Source organism: Plasmodium inui (assembly GCF_000524495.1).
Source record: "Plasmodium inui San Antonio 1 unplaced genomic scaffold supercont1.6, whole genome shotgun sequence".
Classification (NCBI taxonomy): domain Eukaryota; phylum Apicomplexa; class Aconoidasida; order Haemosporida; family Plasmodiidae; genus Plasmodium; species Plasmodium inui.
The window spans coordinates 550,210-564,397 of record NW_008481840.1 but is presented as its reverse complement, the minus strand read 5'-3'; the positions used below and the strand labels follow the sequence as shown (position 1 = coordinate 564,397).

At 40.8% G+C, this 14,188-nt stretch overlaps 5 protein-coding genes across 5 annotated transcripts; 2 read left to right on the top strand and 3 right to left on the bottom strand.

Annotated features, from left to right (window-relative positions):
* Window positions 1-413: 413 nt before the first annotated feature.
* C922_01885 (hypothetical protein) lies at window positions 414-1,121 on the bottom strand (the record flags this gene model as incomplete). The annotated part of the gene is made up of 2 exons (XM_008817485.1): window positions 414-466; window positions 641-1,121. 2 exons carry the CDS (start codon window positions 1,119-1,121, stop codon window positions 414-416), a joined length of 534 nt encoding a protein of 177 aa, XP_008815707.1.
* A 38-nt stretch (window positions 1,122-1,159) lies between these two features.
* Window positions 1,160-2,011, bottom strand: C922_01884 (hypothetical protein; the record flags this gene model as incomplete). The annotated part of the gene is made up of 1 exon (XM_008817484.1): window positions 1,160-2,011. One exon carries the CDS (start codon window positions 2,009-2,011, stop codon window positions 1,160-1,162), a length of 852 nt encoding a protein of 283 aa, XP_008815706.1.
* A 565-nt stretch (window positions 2,012-2,576) lies between these two features.
* Window positions 2,577-3,398, top strand: C922_01883 (hypothetical protein; the record flags this gene model as incomplete). The annotated part of the gene is made up of 3 exons (XM_008817483.1): window positions 2,577-2,694; window positions 2,894-2,982; window positions 3,252-3,398. The coding sequence occupies 3 exons, from the start codon at window positions 2,577-2,579 to the stop codon at window positions 3,396-3,398; spliced, it is 354 nt and encodes a 117-aa protein (XP_008815705.1).
* An 826-nt stretch (window positions 3,399-4,224) lies between these two features.
* On the top strand, window positions 4,225-5,037 carry C922_01882 (hypothetical protein; the record flags this gene model as incomplete). The annotated part of the gene is made up of 2 exons (XM_008817482.1): window positions 4,225-4,546; window positions 4,895-5,037. The coding sequence occupies 2 exons, from the start codon at window positions 4,225-4,227 to the stop codon at window positions 5,035-5,037; spliced, it is 465 nt and encodes a 154-aa protein (XP_008815704.1).
* A 1,840-nt stretch (window positions 5,038-6,877) lies between these two features.
* On the bottom strand, window positions 6,878-7,711 carry C922_01881 (hypothetical protein; the record flags this gene model as incomplete). The annotated part of the gene is made up of 1 exon (XM_008817481.1): window positions 6,878-7,711. The coding sequence occupies one exon, from the start codon at window positions 7,709-7,711 to the stop codon at window positions 6,878-6,880; it is 834 nt and encodes a 277-aa protein (XP_008815703.1).
* Window positions 7,712-14,188: the final 6,477 nt, after the last annotated feature.

Genomic DNA, 14,188 nt, shown 5'->3' with positions numbered 1-14,188 from the left:
GAACGTTCAGTCGAAAAGGGTCCACGTTTGTACTTCACATTTGAATTTCACGTTTGAATTTCACGTTTGAATTTCACGTTTGAATTTCATGTTTGAATTTCATGTTTGAATTTCATGTTTGAATTTCATGTTTGAATTTCATGTTTGAACTTCACTTTTGAACTTCACTTTTGAACTTCACTTTTTTTCCCCATTTTTTTTCTTATTTTTACATCTGTGTACGCGCCATATGGATAATTTCTGTTCACCCTTCGCACATTCCATTTATGTCTAATTTGAGTTGCACACATTTGACAACTTAGCCCATCTTTTAAAAGGGTGTTCCCTGTGCCTTCTCCCTGGGACTATTTTTTTTTTTTTTTTTCAAGATTGCCAATTTTGCAACAACTTGGCGAATAAGCGGGGTGCCCGCATCAGAGGAAAAAGTTGTCCTTCACGATTTGCGAGAACAGCAGGGGGACCAGCGCTGCGAAGGGGTGAAGAGGGGGTGAAGAAGGGATGAAGAAGCGGTAAAAAGAGGATAAAAAAGGGGAGTAAAGAATGGACAAGAAATGGGGTAAAAGGGGCTAACTTATTCAGGGGAACAAGAACCCAGCTGAGCGGCCCAACGGCGTGCGGGCCACTCCCCTCGGCGCGATACCATATTTGCACTTGTACAGAGAGGCGGAAAAGGCGAAGGAGTTTAGCTGGTTGAAGAGGAAAGCCGCAATAACGCAGGATCGATCATCTCTTCGCATGCTCACATTCTGCGTGATTGCTTTTTGGACGAGCAACATCGCATTGATGAGGCAGTTCGAGTACACGCTCCTGAGGATGTCCTTGGCAGCAAAAAGGTAGTTCTTCAAGGTGTACTCCTTTGTATTAATATTATGCAATACGAACGAAAAAAGAAAGGTGTAAATAACGGTGTTTTCGAAGTATTTCAAATAAATTTTGTTCATAATAGTGTTGTAGTAGTAGTAGCTGTTGTTGTTGTTCTTTTTCTTCTTCACAGACACGTTGTTATTGTCTATGCAGAAAGGAGAATTAATTTTTTCAAAATAACTCTGCAGCAGCGTGAGGCATTCCTGTTTGTAGTAATCCTCATTGTTCTTTTTCACAGCGTAGTAAAAATCCCACATGGATTTTCCCCCCCTTGTATGTTCGCCTTTTTGTGAAATTAAAAATTGAATGATGGGTATGTATGAATTTTTTTTTTTTTCGCTTCATCGTCAACCAATTCGGGATGATGAGTAGACTCTCCTTTACTCGTATACGTTTCGATAAAATCCATTTCCTTGGCATACATTTCTGCGACATTTTTTTCATTCCTCAGAATTTTGAGGAGTAAGTAGGAGATAATTTCTTCCCTCTGCTGCAGGTTATAAAACAGGTTTGGATTATTCACTATTTCCTGGATATGTTCGTACGGGATGGACAAATTATCATTGGAATATTTTATGTAGTAAAATAAAATGCAGGAATAAATTTTCTTCTTCGTGTATTCCAAATTTTCGTCTTCCTCCAATTTTGCAAAAATGTATTTTATGAACTCAGCATGCTCCTCCTTATTTTCCTTTTCAATTTTGATAAAGGCGCTTTTATTTTTGTAGAATAATTCGAGTAGCCCCAACAGGGCATTTTCCTTAAAGGAATAATTTTCGCCTTGGACGCTTTTTACCAATTTGTAAAAAAATTTGTTCTCCAAATATACGGGCAAATTGTTCAACCCCATGGAGCTCACAAATTCAGTTAAGACAATATGGTCCACAACTCCGATGTCGTTCACGTCGTAGTGGTTTTCTTTCCTCTTGGCATAATAATTGCAGAGTGTAAACAGGAAAGTGGTCACATTGACTAAACTTACCCCAAGGAAAATATTTTTAAATTTTACTTTCTTCTCCTGTCGAATAACAGTTTTTATCATTTCGTAATGTTCACTTTTGCTTTTCTTCGGTACGGTGTTTATGTCACTTTTGAAATGCGAGAAGAGGACCCAACCAGGCTTTCTCTTCTGTACTGCCCTGTTCATTTTGGGACAAACTCCTCTCATTTGACGCTCCTCTGTCGGCTTCTGAGATTGGTATTTTTTCCTTGCGCATGGTTGTAGGGGCTTCCATCGCGTTGGTCTCTGCTCGCGGGGACTGCGTCAATAATTCTTCCGCCTACCCTTTGGTTAATTTGCGCCTGGCATGTGCTTGCAGAGTACATATTTGTGTGCGTATTTTTTGCGAATTCGGTTTATTTCAATTTTATGCTCCCCAATTTGGGCTCCACACCGTTGCAAGCATCCGGCCACACCTTCGCGAGCGTTTCTCCCCACACGCTTGCTCTGCACAGTGTATTGCCGGGCCATCAACTCATTAACGGAGCGCTAAAAGAAAATACGGAGGTGAAAATATTAACCGCATAGTGATTGGGCCCACGACTGACCATGCCAAAATTGCGAAGCTTTTCCGAGGTTACACGCGTTGCGCTTAAATTGGGAAACATCGATCCTTTGAAAAGAAAGCCAACGCGTAGGCGAATGTATGCAGAGGCACACGCGCTGCCTACAAACCCCTCATTGCAAAAGTCCCTCAAGTGAGCTCCAAAGCATGAATAGCCTCATCAAGTTTATGTACACCCCCAAAGCCCACTTCAACATTTATAATGAGTATCTGAACGCCTATAGGAAGAAAATCAACCGAATCCCTTTTTACATACGGAGAACGGGTAATTCTACTCAGACGGCTGAGTGCATCATTTTTCGTTCGTTGAAAAAGGAGGAATCTCCACTCTGCATTGAGGGTAGATACCACCCGCATTCTGGCAGTGGTTTGGGGACCCCAGCTCCCAGCACCTGCGTAACTTAGTCATGTGTAAGCAAGGAAATGCTGAATGCTAGCAACTCGTCTTCCCCACCTTTTAATAGCATCTGACAATTTGCCCGTTTTTCTCAAGTACAAAAATAATAAGAACCTCGTCGTGACGGTCATTCGAAAGATAAAAGGAAACAAAGAGGTGAGCGAGTGAGTGGATGAACTGGCGTAGCGGATTGAATCCCTTTTTCGGGTGAAGCAGCCCTGCTCTGTGAACCGTTACACTTACACCGTGCTGACGATACCTCCCATTTGAAATGCGTTTAACACATATTATTCGCCACATGGGGAGTGCTTCTCCGCCAGTCTACGTATAACTCTTAGCGATTTGATTGGCTAACTGATGTGTGAAATTTATTCCTTCCCTTCTCCCTTTTCAACTTGAACGCCAACTTTTTCCCTTGCTGAAAGGTTTTAAAAAGGGAGATCGAGTCCATTTGCAACACCAACGTTATTGAGAAAACGGATTGCTGGCTAATCAAGGGGAATCATAAGAAGAAAATAAAAGACGTAATGCAAAAAATGAACCTTGTGCCTTTGCTCCTTGCACCACAATAACAGTGTGGCGATGCAGCATTGCAGCGCTTCTCCGTAGAGGTGAAGAAGCTGCCAACCGATGTTTTCCGTTTTGTTCTTTTTTTTCTTTTTTCCCCATTTTTTCCCTTTTTCTTTCCTCAATTTTTACAGTATTTTAAATACATTGGCTACTGACCTGGAACAATTTTGCACAAGAGGACGGGCGGCGTTAAACTGGGCCGACAATTACCAACCCGCTCGCGCATTTTAAAGAAGTTCAGCTTACGTCTGTTCGACATAATTTAGACTTTTGTTACCAGGGTGGGTACCATTTTGCAATTTGCGTGTCCGTTGGGAGGGACCAAAAAGTTAAACACACAATATATGTACACGTGAAAAAATATATGTATTTATGTGAAGTTTTTTTTTTTTTTTTTACCTGACCTGTTTATAATTTTTTTTTTTTTAAAGGACGCGAAATATCAGAAAAGGAATTCCTTTCATTGGGCCCGTAAAAAGTATACACATGCAAGTATGCGTAAGGAGAAGAAGAAAAAAACATTAAGTCGAAGAGGCACGAAGGAAACAAACCCGTGTATTACCGAACGTGTTCACATGTTTCTGTGTCAGTCATTCCCGCGCTCTTACGCGCATACGTACGTGTAAATATATATAATACATGCGGTGGTTTATGTACGTTTCATCCTTCAGTTTGAAACTACACCGCGCACTCGGGTTGGCTTCAAATGTAAAGGGACGAAGTTGGAACAACACTGGAATGAAATAACCCCCTCACCAGCAGCATCACCAGGAGCATCACCACCAAAACATACACACACACACGCGAGAGCAGACAAACGCAGCAAACATGAATATAAACAGAATATTCCTCAGCAAAGTTGGGGAGGTTATAAAAAATGGGAATAGTGGAATGAACATGCAGCAAGGAGCAAGTCAATTGTGCAGCGGGAAAAAATTAATATACATTAGTAAACCAACTCATGGAGGTTTCATATACTGGAAATGCAGGGAACTCATACACACAGTAAAAAAGAAAACAAAAAGGTGCGCAAGATATTTGGACATTAATCATGACTTCTCTCGAGCCGCATTAGTAGGTGTGCCCAAAACGAGTTACGATCCCAAGAACAACATTTTCTACATTCAAATGGATAATGAGGAGTGGGCAGGTAACTTTAACAAAAAATGGCCCCGCATTATGTGTATCTCCTGGGGGAGCCATGTTCCTTGCAAAAATGTGCAAAATGGGAAAAGCTACTTTACGTACGACCAGAGCTGCCACATTTGGACGGTGCGCTGGGTGACCAACAGTCTCGATACGGTAGCATCTCGCATGTCTACTTTGCCACCCCGGGGTCACACGCCGTGATAGACCTGTCAGATAATTTGAGAGAGACATACTATAATGCGTCGAATTGGTGTAGCAACCCGCTTCCACGTGGGGAGGAGGCCATCCTCACCCTCGCCCCTTTGTTCTTCATTTGTGTGCCCCCCACACTCACGCATTTCACCCGCAGGAATTGGAAGCAAAATGATGCTGAATATCTCGATGAACATTCTGTTTTATCTGCACCTATCCTTCTGGATTTATTTCATATACTATCGAATGCTGGTGAACAACAAGCTTAATGTGTTTAGCAAGTGGAAGACCGACGACTGAGGAGGGGAGCGTCCCCACACGAGGGAGTAAAATCCATAAGAGTTCGGCGGTGGGGTATGCATACGTATACCTGTGCGTATCCCCTGTGTGCTCTTTTCTTTATCCATCGATTTGGCTAATTTTACATTTTGTTGGAGGTGTGCCCTCCACGGCTGTTTACATTCTTTGGTGGTAATTCAACCGAATAGGAAAGGGGGACGAGCCTTTAAGTACCCACACGTACGTATGGCACACATTGCTAGTGTCGTTTAACCACCCCACTTCTCTGTTGCATTGTGTGCATATTTCCCTTTTTTTTTTTTTTTTTTCTATTAATAATGCAATTTTTGTAAAGTTTTTTCTCGACGAAGAGGTACCCTATTGAGGATGCCTATGTGGATTATCAACCGTGTTGTACGCGGAATAATTAGCGACATATTCTGCGCTCATTTTTCGCCCTCTTCTGTTTTTCCCTCTTTCAAAGGCTTTCCCTTTTTCGCGGCAAAATTAACTTCATCCGTGAGCGGGACGGGGCGAACTACCATGACATCCCTGTGTGAAATTTTTCCTGGCTGGAAAAGGGGGATCACTCCTCAAACGGTTAGTGTTGTTTCACCGCTTGGCAATCGCATATCGTAAAATAAAATTTGTTAAAATTTGCAAAAGGGGCCAATTAAAAATCAGTGAGTTGATACATTACACGAACGGGTAAGTAAAGAAAAAAAAAAAAAAAGGGGCTATACATAAAGATAAAGCTAAAGGTACAGATACGCATATAGATATGGGCGCAGATACGCATGCACGTGCGCACACGCAGGCATGCACATATATATACGCATAAACCCATACATATATATAATTAATACGAAGAAGTGGAGTGTGGCAGGGGCAGAGGTTTGCACATTAAAACTAAAGCTTAAAATTGTGGCGCTACACATATGCATATCCATACGCATACGTATAGATAACGCGTGGGGGGAGGGGAAAGGAGGGAGAAACTAGTAAAGGGGCGAGTGAATGAGGGGAAGGGGTGGATGTACATCACGTGGGACATACGGACATCTGTGCAGAGGCATGTATAGGTGGAAGCGCTAGGGATTCCTCCCCCACCCCCACCCCCCACACATGCACACATATATACGCGCGTAGATGCTCCCACTTATCCTCGCAACTGGCATTCTCCATTTTCTACGCGCGCCTCAAGTCTGAACGGGGGAAACAGTCCCAGAACTGCTGTATCTACTAGAACGGCAGAAACGTGGCGCCCTCGCAGGGGGTAAAAAGGGAGGGAGAAAGTGCGCCGATCCAGCAGACAGTCAAGCCTGAACTTGCACACACTTTTCGTGAAAAAAAAAAAATATATAAAGAGCTATACAGAAAATTAAAACTCATTACTTTGACATGTGAAATTAAAAAAAAATTCTTCGCTGCTCATGGGATATGTACCCATGTTGTGCTCACATTGGTAACATCGCTTGGGAGAGAATGCCGTGTGGGTTGCTCGTTTGACTGCTCGTCGGACTACAAGTATGCATGTGCGTGGATGGTACAGGGCAATAATTAAATTTTACAGCAAAATGAACCCAAACTTTAAAAAGAAAGAAAAAAAAAAAAGATACATGAATATATATACGCTTGAAAAAGAATTTCCTCCGAGTAGTGCAATGGTGAGCTTCGTGCGTCGATTCGGCTGACTGTTGCTTCCCCGCATGGTTACACACAGGAGTGAGGGTTGTGCAGAGGAGGGGGCGGCTCCCGAGGTGGGAATGGATGCTTCTCATTTTGCTTCTTCGCCTCTTCGCGTTCCTTCCGTGCCATTTCTCCCTCTTCTTTTCACCCTTTGCTTGACATCCTTTCCTTCTTAACCCACGCAGATGCTGCCCTTCTTCCTCTTCCTCTTTCCTTGTCCGTCATCATTCAGTGTCGTGTTGGTGGTGTCAAAATCGTCTCCCGTCTGTGTGTCCATATTCGCGCACATAAAGTCCGACATGAATTCCGCCTTCGGAGATTTTTCCGTCTTGTTCAGGTCCGACAAATTATAACTCGCTGCATTCTTGTTGCTCTGCTTAAAGCGTACATTGGCGTTCCTCTTCTTAATGCACTCCTTGTGTATTTTTAAAGCTTCATTATACACTCCGAAATCTTCTGCTAGCTGCCACAGCATGGATAGATTGAAATATGGTAAGTAACTAATGGACAGTGGGGGGGTTTTATTTTTCATTATGACTTTACATTCCTCATTGTATTTGTACGCCTTCCTCAGCAATTTCAACATCCTCTTCCTTCCTTCCGTGCCAAGGGTCCTACAGAGCCCTGTTTTTTTATTGTCATCATGGTGAGTATTATCACTTCCTGTTTTGCTTCCCTCCGAGTAGCTAGCGCTCTTAAATTCTTTCTTTATTTTCACCGTCGTATTTCGCTTGATTGGCATACCTCCTCCCTTTGTCCCCATAATTATGCTACTTCCGCAGCTAGTGATGTCTGATCGGTCCCTCTTTAAATCCGATTCGTCCACTAATATGTAGTCCGAAATGTCGTCAAAGCTGCTGTGCAATTCGTTCGGGAAATCTCCAACGGAGAAGAAAGGGGACTCCTCAATGGAGGAGATGTCCGTGTTCGTTTCGAACTGTAGGTCCGAGTACCTCATCGTGTTTACTGACATGCTTTCCTCGTTTTTCAGATTCAGTAGCTCCATCGTGTCGTCGATTTGGAGAAGTCAAAAGGGGAGTGGGGAAAAAAAAAGTAGAGAGAGACGCGGGGCGAATTGAAGGAAAAGTGCACTACGTCTTGCAAACTTAAAGTTGGGTACAACACCTTCTATTTGCACCGTTTTGCTCACTTCTTGGTGTTTCTTTGCAATCAAGTTGCCACGGCCTGCTGCGCTTCTTCTCCTTTGGAAGCACCTCTTACAAACTTTAAAGCTACAATATATATAAAGCAGTAGGGTGCTCGCTACACGGTACACGCTACAGGGTTATACCGCTTAACCAGCTGTGCACGGTCGTATGCGCATGCATACATGCAGTTGTTAACACATGTATGTGTGTATATGTATGTATATCTATGTGGGGCCGTTTGGCAGGGGCATGTAGATACGCGCCCTCCCTCGCACATACGAGGGGTCGGAAAAACGATAAGAGGCTGCGTTTCGCGTCGTTAATTAAGGGGTTCTTTTAATTCGCGCCAAAGTGATTAAAAGGCTCGTTAATTAGGAAAAGAGAAAAAATAAATACGCGACTGAGTGATGAAGCGAGTGGTGAATTGGGGAGTGTTGAATTCGCGAGGGATGAATGCTCGACTGAATGATTATGTGGAGAAATATCCATGAGCGAGTGGGCACAGTTAAACGCTCTTAAAAATAAATTAACGGGAAAACAAAAGGAAAAAAATTAAAATCGATTAATTTATCCTTTTTTTAAAAAAAAATTGTATACAAATGGTGGGAAGGAGGCGCTTTTATGCATATGCAGATGCATAACTCCACAGGAAGTGGCTAATTGGTTCACAGAGCGAACGGTGCATTCGCTGCGGCGAAGTGACCATTCACAACGGAGGAGTAAACTTCTCGTGATGGCCCCACGTACGTTTCACAAGGGGGTTATTACAGCACAAGAACAACTAACGCAATCGAGCTGCCATTAACGTTCAGTTATCCTTTGCAGCCACCAAAAAATACACATACAGGGAGATACGAGCGCACGCGTAGATTTACAAATAGGGAAGTGGCCATGCACTACATAGGTGCGTGTCCATACGAACAGGGAGGTGTGCTTGCGCGTCGGTGTTTACACTGAGTTGTCAGAAGGCCACAAACGCAACGAACATCAGGAACGCTATGAGCCTTGCTGCGTTCGCGCACAGTCGGAAGGACGAGGGAAATTATCGCTTAAAAATAAGCCACAAAAAGTTGCACAATAACCTATATATACGCTTACGCGTGTACTGTGCAGGGGGGCAGAGAAGTGAATATTCACGTCACGCCTTGAAAGAACAGCGCACCTCGCGATGGTACGCGTTGGGAAGCATATAAAAACGCGGGTGCGTATAACGTACAACCAGATATTCACACGTATGCTTACGCGTATGCTTTACATGTGCATGCCGCCACGCACCAATTTAAACAAATACAGGAAAAGTGGTCAACGTGGGGGGCAAGAAGGGAGTAACAAATAAATGGGTAACAAATGAGTAATGCGATGCAAAATGAATGTTAAAAATGTGAGGGGTGAGAAGTCCGACTAAGTGAACACACTCGCGTGAAAAAACAACGGAGGTTCCCCAGTTGCGCACAGGCTCCGCTAATGGAAGGAGTCAAACTTTTCGAGAAAATTATATTACGATTTTAAAGGGAAAAAATGAGGAGGCCACGTATAAACACATACGCATATTATACGTGTATACATATATGCTTATTCGTATGTACAACTAAACTATATGGTTTTTTTTCTTTTTTTTTTGGAGGGCCAAGTGCTGAATGGTTAAGAGGGGCACCCTTCAACACGGGGCACGCATATTCGAAGTGGCCGCTGTGCACATATGCAAAACCAAGCACGAGCTTACGCGCCTTACTTCGTTAAAAAGAGGAAGGTGGAGAGAAAGCATGCTACAGTGAGGACACTCTTATGCGCACGCAGAGGGTGAGAAGTATGACAATTAACAAAAGCTATCACAAAATATATTAAAAAGAGTTATAAATCAAATAAAAAAAAAAAAAGGAAAAAAAAAAATGCATCATAAAAAGCATGTAGACATACTACTACAGTTAATTTTAATTAAATATCATTAAAACTTCACACGTACATAAGTACACGCGTATGCAGGCATATACAAAAAGCATACATAGAAGCGTACATAGAAGCGTAGATAGAAGCACACATACCAACACACTTTTGTGTCTTTTTTTTCTTTCTTTTATTCTTTCACAATGGGAGCTAAAGAGAGATTTAAAAAAAAAAAAAAAAAAAAAAAATCTGTGCAACACAGTGTTGTGTATATATATGGTTAGACAACGATCATACATTTATTTTTAATTCTTTGCATGAATGAACTTATGTGTACCTACAAGTGCACATGCGCTACGCACGTATACATATGTACACTGGGAAAAGGCGCTGGCGAAGGGGAAGCATATGCAATCGTTCTGGCATGGGCTGCTTCGCGCGCGCTGTAACAATATTCAGAGAAAAAAAATACAAAATAAGAAAATGTGCAATATAAAATATGCAGCGAAAAAAGAAACAAAACTAAACAATTGCAACTGGAATGAAAAGCGACACACGTTTCACTTCAAACAAACTGCTTGCTTCTTTCGTTTGCTGCTCGTCGCTATATTTATTCCCTCTTAGCATGCGTCAACGCACTTACGCGAGATTTTTCCCACAACAACGCCCTGTAAATGTGATTCGTCACGCACAATTTTGTATGAGTGTGTGCACCGATGCGAGTGACGAAAACAGATAGGTCTGTTTTAACATCGTTTGGCGCGTCGCTCTTGTTAATTCATGCGCTTTGGTGAGGCACCGTGGCACGATGACACACAAGGGGAGCTAATGCAGGCTCGGGTGAACGTATAGCCTCGCGGGTATGCGCACAACGATAGAGGCGACTGTACAGGCACGCGCTGCGCGTTGCGCAGTTCGGCACAACTGCCACGCGTGTTCGCGAGGAGCAGAAAAGTCCACTTGCGATCCCTGCTCAAGATGCTTCAGCAGGTACACACGCGGAGGCAGTCGCTTTATGGGTTTCTATATGCATATGTAAGTATATATATGTATCTATATATATGTATCTATATATATGTATCTATATATATATGTTTGTATATGTATCTATATATATGCATATACATATGTGTATGTACATATATCTGCGTACAAGGGACGGCCTTGCCCAAGGCGCGCAATTACATCCCACGAGCACAAGCACAAGTGGTTGAAGGCGTAAACAGCTCGATATTTGCGTCCTTCAGCGTAGCCACGTACGTATATTATATATACCTTCCGTTTTTAGCTTTTCTCTTTGCACTGTGTTGCTTGTGTTTTTTTTTCTCTGTTTTTCCCTCTACTTGTTTGCACGTAAGCATATGTACATTTGTTAATAAAACAGCACTGGTGGAATGGACGAAGTACGCTTTAAAAGTATGACACGTAATGGTTTGGAATTTACTTCCTTTCGAAGCCTAGAACTTTGCTTTGTGTTAGCTTCGTTTCGCGTTCGCGTTTACGTTCAGATTGCATCGAGTTCGCTCGTGCGATTTCGTTTCATTTATTTTTTCGCGCGGGGGGAGGAAATGGAGCAAAACATTCACGTGCTCGATTGCGATAAGGGGAGGGGGATGCTTACAAGTGAGCAGGTGACATGCAAGAGGCAAAAGGGCGAGCAGTTAAACGCGCCAATATGCAAAGCGCAATATACAAATTCGTACATACGTACAAATAATCCCCCGCGTATGAAACTACGCCATGTAAACATTACATACGCAGCTGCATACGCGCAGGAGAAATGCGTTCATGCTTCGCGATATGAGCGGCCGCTTATGCGTAGTTGAAGTACATGTATAATTAATTATAGACAAATGGATGTATACGTTCAACGCATGTATTCAAAATGTATACAATGTATACAAGTATGGGAGGAAAAATTAACAAAGGTAGGAACATTTGAACAAGGCGCAATTTAAAAAAAATTTCCTACATTTGTAAATTATAAAAAACGTAAAGAATTAAATGAATGGCTGACAGGAGATTCGCATTTTAAAAGTGGGAATTAGCAAAACGTTTGTATAAAAAAAGCTTTACATTTCCGTACAGTATATATATACAATGGTCAAAAAGAAATTTTTTGAAAATAAAAAGAATGGCAGACGGATGTATGGAAATTGTGGATACAGCTCAATAAAGTGGAAATAAAAAATATGACATAAATGGGTCTTATGAGAAAAGGGTTACATTTACATGATATGTTTTCTCATTATACGTTATTATATACTCATTTTATAGGCTAAATTACATGTATATATGAAAGTCTCATCTTTCAAATTCTGTATTTATAAATATTGCCCACATGTTAAGCCATAAACAAAACAGACGCAGAAGAGAGGCAATAAAAAGGCGCTAAGCAAAATTGTCAGAAAAAAAAAAAAAATATATATCAACTGTCATAAGCACCACTTAGTTAACCCCCTTTGACAATTTTTCCTTCTCATGTAAATTTATTTTACATTAAAAATTTTTATTGCTCGCAAGTAAAATAAATACAGAAATGGTAAACATACATTTGGGTAAAAAATGCCACTTATTCGTAAATTTATACGAACAGGGGAATTTGAAAAAAAATGATTATTCTATAAATTTATTTCTTTGGCACAAGAAGATACAAAATGATCACTTTTTGTTTACCCTTTTTTTTCTTTTTTTTTCCCCAAGAGGGCAGGGTATATACATATATATATGCCCACGTGGAAAATATATACTTAAAATATTGCGCTTGAAAGGGATGAATAAAATGGCAAAAAGTATATAGAAACAAGCGAATGGGGAACATAAACTGTATTGTATTTACATATAAAGGTACATTAACAATATTTACGAAAAATTATAAATACGAATGGTTATATTTTTATGTATTTATATGAAGCTGTCTCATCACATGAACATAATATATTATGTGGGGGGATATAATCATCGGACGCTAGACGCGCGGAAAATTTTGCCCTTCAAATGGATTTTATTAACTAGCGAAAGAGAAAAAAAAAAAAAAAAAGGGCAATATTTTTTAACAGCGAAAGGTATCTGTAAAAATATTATGAACATATGTGGGAAAGGAAAACAAAATTATGAACAGTTCATAGAAATTTAAAGCTTTTTTGTTAAGCATTTTATGTTCTAATAAATTTTAAAAAGGCTGTTATAAAAAAGGGTAAGACATGTATTTATGTATCTCATTTGTACTGGTTACGCTGGTTTGCTTTACATATAATATGTTATATTATATATGCCGTGGGCCACTTTTTCATAATTTTCGGGCAGGCGGAAAATAAAAGGGAATAAACGTCCTTGCCCAGAGGGTTAAAATGTAGACGCATCAATATGCGTAAGGACCATATGATACATGGACAAATATGAATGTATAATTGAAGAGGCCACAGGAGCGGCAAGCCTAATGGTTGCGCCTGATTTCTCCTCTTTTACATACAATACGCTCATATGTCTATTATGTACGTATACATATGCATCGAAGGAGGAGTTATCCTATGCTGATCGCCCGCGCCCCCCGTTCATTACTTACATTTACATGCATATATTTTCAGTTGTCGCTCTTTTCCCCTTTTTCCCCAACTATGTTTTCCGATATGTTTCGGACATGCGGAGGAAAAAAGGCAGAAAAAAATGAAAAAAAAAAATGGCAAAAAAAAATGGCAAAAGAAAAAAGGCAGAAAATAATGGCAGAATAAAATGAAAATTAATTACGAAAAGGTTATATGGAAATTTCCAAAAAATGTGAGCACTTTTCCAATCAATCTGTCACACGGCAGCATAATAATGGATCGGAAAGGGCTGTCTTACCAACTTGATAAGGAAAAAACAGCTTCATCACGCCCGCATATACATATGTAAAGTGCTATATATAGATATATTGCAAAGCTGCAGCTGCCGAACGACACTATGAAAAAAGAAAAGAAAAAAAACTACAGTGCATGTGAGGAATAGATGTAGCAATTATGGCAACTCTCGCTGGTGGGGAATTATAAATATGAGAAAGATTTAATTCCACGAAGAGGCATTTTCTCCAGTTTGGTCTGCTTCGTGTACACGGGATTAACACGAAAGGGTTAAACGGACATTGAGGTATGGTGGCGGATCACCATCATTAAAAAGGAGTAAATAAGTATGAATAGGACGTATAAGATTCATATATGTATGTAAATGTTCACCCGTTTGGCGAAGTTAAACGGGAAGGCAGTTCGCTCTTATAGACGTTTCGTCTATCTTACAGTTTGCAATCGTTAATTTTCAGTTTGTAACTTTCAGCAGTATATTTTAAATTGCTCTCTTTCTTTCCTTTTTTGCTTAGTGTTTTTTTTTTCTTTTCTCCACTTTTCCGAAAAAAAAAAAAATTGGAAGAAGTAATTACTTTTCCACAATTCTTGCTCTCTTTCTCTGTCTCTCTCTCT